Source organism: Polypterus senegalus, chromosome 1, assembly GCF_016835505.1.
Source record: "Polypterus senegalus isolate Bchr_013 chromosome 1, ASM1683550v1, whole genome shotgun sequence".
NCBI classification, from domain to species: Eukaryota; Metazoa; Chordata; class Cladistia; order Polypteriformes; family Polypteridae; genus Polypterus; species Polypterus senegalus.
The window spans coordinates 325380609-325387050 of record NC_053154.1 but is presented as its reverse complement, the minus strand read 5'-3'; the positions used below and the strand labels follow the sequence as shown (position 1 = coordinate 325387050).

Sequence of the window (6442 nt, the reverse complement as noted above, 5' to 3'; positions counted from 1 at the left end):
ATTTGGGTCTTGAAACCCTAAAAATTGATCATAAATTCAGACCCCGACTTATATGCTCATTCAAAAATGCAACACTTATTATTATTATTATTTTTTACATCTTCTTGCCTCCTCCAATCTCACATCAGTTTCTCAGACACATCGAATCGCCACTTCAGCGACTTTTAATTTAAAACCAGTTTCTAAGGGGATGCTCTTACGATAAAAGTGTATGAGGGTGTGAGATACAAAAAAACACAAAGCAGTGCAGAAAAATCGCTTCGGAATAGTTTGGGTATTGACGTGTGGACACATAGGCACAATACATAGAAACAAAAGGTTGTGTGCTCCTTGGTTGCTCTCTCATGTGGGCATTAACATATCGTAATCTCTTCAACCAATAGCATGAGTTTTCCACATTCGACTTACAGTGGTGTGAAAAACTATTTGCCCCCTTCCTGATTTCTTATTCTTTTGCATGTTTGTCACACAAAATGTTTCTGATCATCAAACACATTTAACCATTAGTCAAATATAACAAAAGTAAACACAAAATACAGTTTTTAAATGATGGTTTTTATTATTTAGGGATAAAAAAAATCCAAATCAGGAAGGGGGCAAATAGTTTTTCACACCACTGTATATGACCGACATTATAAAATTTTGGAAATTATATGGTAGAATCAAGCCATGACTTATCTGCAGGAGAACTTAAACGACTGTATATATGGTATGTTTCTATTTTGCTATCAAAACTGGGTCCCCAGTGCACTACTTCGCCCTGGGGTCTATGATGCTGTTAAGATGGGTGTGCCTTGGACTTGTACTCTACACACCGTGCTATATTACCAAAAATTCTGCTAGTCTTCTTAATGGCCTCTGAACACCGTCCGGCAGCTGATAGTGTCCAGTCCACTACGACCCCATAAATCCTTCTCATAAGGTGTATTTTTCGATTTTTAGACCCCCATTATGTATTCAAACCTAACATTTTTACTTCTTATATGTAATACTTTACATTTACTGACATTCAATTCCACCCTGGGGGGGTAAACATTAACATTATACAAAGTTATTGTCTGTTTTACCTGCATTTTTATCACTCTTTAATTTAATATTGTTTTTTTGTCAGAATGCTGCTGCTGGAGTTTGTGAATTTCCCCTTGGAAATAATACATCTATCTATCTATCTATCTATCTATCTATCTATCTATCTATCTATCTATCTATCTATATATATATATATATTTCATGTGATCTATCTATCTATCTATCTTATATAGTGCCTTTCATATCTATCTATCTATCTATCTATCTATCTCTATATATCTATCTGATCTATCTATCTATCTATCTATCTATCTATCTATCTATCTATCTATCTATCTATCTATCTATATATTTCATCTGATCTATCTATCTATCTATCTATCTATCTATCTATCTATCTATCTATCTATATATCTATCTATCTATCTATCTATCTATCTATCTCATTTGATCTATCTATATATTTCATGTGATCTATCTATCTATCTATCTATCTATCTATCTATCTATCTATATATTTCTATTTGATCTATCTATCTATCTATCTATCTATCTATCTATCTATCTATCTATCTATCTATCAATATATTTCATTTGCCACAGATCTGCCCAACAATGTCCCTGGGGTCCTGAACAGATGGTACAAATTTTAGTGGGCCCGAGGCTTAAAAAAGTTGGGGAACCCCTGGTATAAACAATTAACTACTTATAAAAATATAGTACAGATCTCAAATAACAATTCCCACTAGTTACATTATACTTTAGATTATGAAATGTAACTTTGACTCGTCATAATCTATCATAATTAAGACTAGTCGCAAAAAGACATTAAATGTTTGAATATAACCACTCAGTCGGCTTCGCGCGCCCCCTAATGTTTAAATTGACCACACTACAAATATCTCTGCACTTGTTTCTGGAAAAAAAAATGAAAGTGCTCTTTCACCAAGTGAAATTCCTGCAGGTGTGTCGCCTGGCGTTCATGCTTGCTTGTCCCGTTCAGAGAGGGAGTTGCAGCAGAAGGTGAAGTCCGGTCACTCAGATGGGATGTGTGCATAGGCTGATGACCCGACCATTAGTCCGTGCAAATAAAAAGAAGAAGACAGCACTTTTTTTAGGAAGTGACGAGTAGTATACATTAAAAGCAGGAAATACATTCAGTCGCAAGAGCGGAGTAAAACGTATGGGTGCTGCAAAAGGCGACAAGTGAAAGGGGCGCGAGAACAGAGAGGAGCTGACCGTGACGGTGACGGAGGAAAAAGTGCAGGGAAAACGGCAAAAACCGCCCACCGGGACGTCCAGACAAGAGAGAAGTTGCCAGTTAGGGTAACTGTAGAAAAGTGGCAGTGGCACGAGAGAAGTGACGGGCATAGGAATATAGAGACACTGCCAGCAAAGACCGCCCCGCATTAAGAGATTCGCCGTACACACACAACTTCGGTTTGCGGAGACGATGCAGGACTTTTCTTTTTTTGTCTACCTGGAAAACTCAAAAGTTAATTAATTGTCGGAGAAAACGTACAGTGAGTGGACCAGGTGCAGGCAAGTGACGGGCACGAACTTACATACGCAGCCTGGAAGGGGCGACCCTGAGAAAGAGAGAGGGAGGTGTCCGCAAGTAGGCTAGCCCCTCCAACCTAAGGACTGTCCTGGACGGGGGACAGCTGCCAACAACGTTTGTCTCTGACACCGGGAACCGATCCGCCAGCATGTCCAAAACAGGTGCGTTCAGTTTAAAACTTTATTTCCTTCATTACTATGCTTCGTTAAACTTCCTCTTTCTGTGTGCCTGGTTTCACTTTTACGAGTAATAATTTGAACCAAGTGGGCTGTTAGAATTATTCAAGATCGACCACCGGTTTAAGTTTCTGTTGACAACCTTGAGTTAACGTTCATTTGCTAACTGGCCGCCTTTGGTGTCCACGATGTTTCAGCAGATATCCCTTCAGTATCTAGATAGCTTTTCCCCAGGCTACTCTTATGTTTCCTCATAACATTCTGACTGATTCTGACTGTATATCTAATAGCATGAAAAAAGATTTTTGAACCATCTGTTTTGATTACACGTTTGCGTTAAGGCAGAGCCCTGGGATGAAGGGAGATAGCAGTGGGGTGGGGCGCCAGTCCACGGCAGGGCACTCTCACGCACTATGGCCCAATTTAGAATGCCCAGCAGGAAAGTATTTGGGATGTGAGTGTAAACAGGAATACTTTTTTTGTGATCAATTTCTTATTGATTTCAAAAACAAATACTAAGGCAGTAACAAATTGTAAAAAAAAAAGAAGACATTACAATTTGAAGAAAATTCCCCCCACCAGTGCCCACTCCAAAGCCACCCAACCCAGGAGCTATTTAAGAAAGTGGATTGAATTAGAATTGAGGCAGAATTTGTATGTTCTCCCTGTGTCTCTATGGATTTCCTCCAGGTGTTCTGGTTTCCTGCCACAGTCCATAGACCAGGGAGGTTAGGTGAATTATCGATCCTTAACTGGCCCTAATGTGTGCTTGTTGTGTGGGTGTGATCCTAAATTGGCCCTATCCAGGGTTTTCTATCTATTTCATGTGATCTATCTATCTATCTATCTATCTATCTATCTATCTATCTATCTATCTATCTATCTATCTATCTATCTATCTATATATTTCATGTGATCTATCTATCGGGCGGCACGGTGGCGCAGTGGTAGCGCTGCTGCCTCGCAGTTAGGAGACCCGGGTTTGCTTCCCGGGTCCTCCCTGCGTGGAGTATGCATGTTCTCCCTGTGTCTGCGTGGGTTTCCTCCGGGTGCTCCGGTTTCCTCCCACAATCCAAAGACATGCAGGTTAGGTGGATTGGCGATTCTAAATTGGCCCTGGTGTGTGGGTGTGTTTGTGTGTGTCCTGCGGTGGGTTGGCACCCTGCTCAGGATTGGTTCCTGCCTTGTGCTCTGTGTTGGCTGGGATTGGCTCCAGCAGACCCCGTGACCCTGTATTTGGATTCAGCGGGTTAGAAAATGGATGGAGGGTTTTGTTCCCTGCCTTTTGTGTTGTGCTAGCTGGGATAGGCCCCAGAAAAGTACCCCACGACCCTGTTCAGGACAAAATGTTTTTGACAGTGACTGACTGATTGATAAAACACACTGGTTACTCACATGTCCTGACTGAGTGATAAAACACACTGGTTACTCACATGTCCTGACTGAGTGATAAAACACACTGGTTACTCACATGTCCCAGAGGATGACATGCCCAACCAAACAAAGAGATCTAATAGAAGAGTGTCAGATTGAAATAGGGGTACCCTGTCAGCCATGATTTGATCAGGGAGATAGTGTTTTCCCATTTATTAATCATATGTGCAGCTATCTCATTAAGCTGTGCAGCTGACAATTCCATTAGATCAAGATTATAAATGGAGAACTTTCAAACCGAGAAAGTGACAGGTTTAGGATTCTTCCATTAGGAAACTACTAGACCTTAAAACAGAAATACTTATAGAAATCTCCAAAAAACAAAAAGAGAACTTGCAAGTTAGAGAATGGAGCCCAGGTCCCTGGAGTTGTGTGGCAGTATTGCTAACCATTGAGAAAATGTGTTGCTTTAGAAGTGTGCCAGTGACATGACATGCAGCTCTGCTAAAACATTAATAACAGTCTGTTTTTCTTCACTGAATATTATTTAGAAGTGTTGGGGAGAGCTGCACACACAACCAAGAACAAGCCATCAACCAAAAAAGATAAATTATAGAGGGAGACGTACACCTTGGATTAAATAGGCTGAAATCTATAACAAACCACCTGGTCTAGACAGCATTTATCGATTAAAGCCATGGAGCATATTTTTTGAAAGTCACTGCGTACTGGGGAAATTCCTAAGGACTGGATAATATTATTTATTTCATTATATAAAAAGGATGATCAGGCAAATCAGAGTAATTATGGGACAGTAAGCGTAACGTGCATCACTTGTAAAATAATGGAAGGAGTTATTAAGGAGAAGATTGAGCAGCACATGGCACAAACAGAAGTTTTACTGAACAGTCGGCTTGGGCTCAGACAGGGGAGGTCGTGTTTTATTAACATGTTGGAATTCTATGAGGAAGCAATAAAAGACTCTGATCATAGCTGGAGCATATGATATTTATTTTGATTTTCAGAAAGCATTTTATAAGGTTCCACATGAGAAGTTGGGCATCAAACTAAAAGAAGTGGGAGCTCAGAGTATTGTGTGTGGATGGAATTGCCTAAATATAGAAAACAGGTAGTTGTGGTGCAAGGAACCTAATCAGAATTGGGTGATGTTAAGAATGCTGTCCCTCAGTGGTCAGTGCTGGGGCCGCTGCTGTTTTTAAATGTATAAGTGATTTGAATGGGAATATATAAAACAGGCTGGCTTAATTAGATGATACCAAGCTCGGTGGATTTGCAGATTATCTCGAATCCATTGAATCACTACACAGGGACTTGGACAACGTATAGGACTGGGCAGATTTGTGGCAGATGAAATTTAATGTCAGTAAATGTAAAGTATTACATGTAGGAAGTAAAAATGTTACATATGAATACACAACAGGAGGTCTGAAACATGAAAGTATTGCTTATTAGAAGAACTTGGGTGTCGTAGTCGACTCAACATTATCAACCTTCAGACAACTCTCAGAATCCATTTAAGAAGGTTAACAGAATTTTATGGAAAATGATGTGCAGAATACAAGGCAAAGGAGGTGTCACAAACTCAACAATGAGCCATGGCAAGGTTTGGGGCAGCCAGCCGTATATTCATTTCCTGGCTGCAAAAGTTGCAAAAATAAATGGCAGCACTTATGTGTACAAACTGGAGTCCAAAACAGAACTGAGGGAATAGGGGAAAGGTGGAGGATTTTAAAGATCAGGATAGGAAGTGACATTAAAGGGGCCAGGATTGAAAGGGTCTTCAGCCATAGGCTCGAGCCCGGACATGACATCAAGGGGGCCGGAGCTGGCAAGGTTTTCCTCTATAGGTCCGGACCCAGAAGTGACGTCAACAGGGCCAGTTGGGACTTCTCATGAATGGTCTGTAGGAAAGCGAGAAAAAGACTCAGTGTACTCTGCCACATCCTGGTCTGATTCAGAATTGCCCTCACTCAAGCCCTTTAGCTGCCTCCCACCCGCACGTGTGTGACAGAGGTTATGTTGAAGCTTTATAGTGCACCAGTGAGGCCTCTTCTGGTGTACTGGGCACAATTTTGGTTTCCAGGCTACAAAAAGGACATAGCAGCACTGAAAATGCCCACAGAAGAGCGACTAGGCTGAGTCCAGGACTACAGCTTATGAATTGTGAGGAAAGATTAAAGAAGTTGAACATTTACCCAAATGTAGTAATGAGAGTCAGGGCAGCTGGCAAAGGTATGAAAAAAGGTTTTATTCCACATAGTCACATAAAGGAACTTGTGAA

The 6442-nt window shown here is 40.7% G+C and overlaps 1 protein-coding gene across 3 annotated transcripts in view; it reads left to right on the top strand.

The window, feature by feature from the left end:
• Window positions 1-2014: 2014 nt before the first annotated feature.
• The window catches only part of pik3ap1 (phosphoinositide-3-kinase adaptor protein 1), a 163994-nt gene continuing 159566 nt past the window's right edge, over window positions 2015-6442 (top strand). For 2 of the 3 annotated variants that reach the window (XM_039737351.1, XM_039737342.1), the window contains exon 1: window positions 2015-2751. In XM_039737351.1, coding sequence (XP_039593285.1) covers window positions 2739-2751 — 13 coding nt within the window. In that variant the 5' untranslated portion in view covers window positions 2015-2738. The remainder of the gene's footprint in view (window positions 2752-6442) is intronic. The other variant, XM_039737360.1, reaches the window with a different exon arrangement.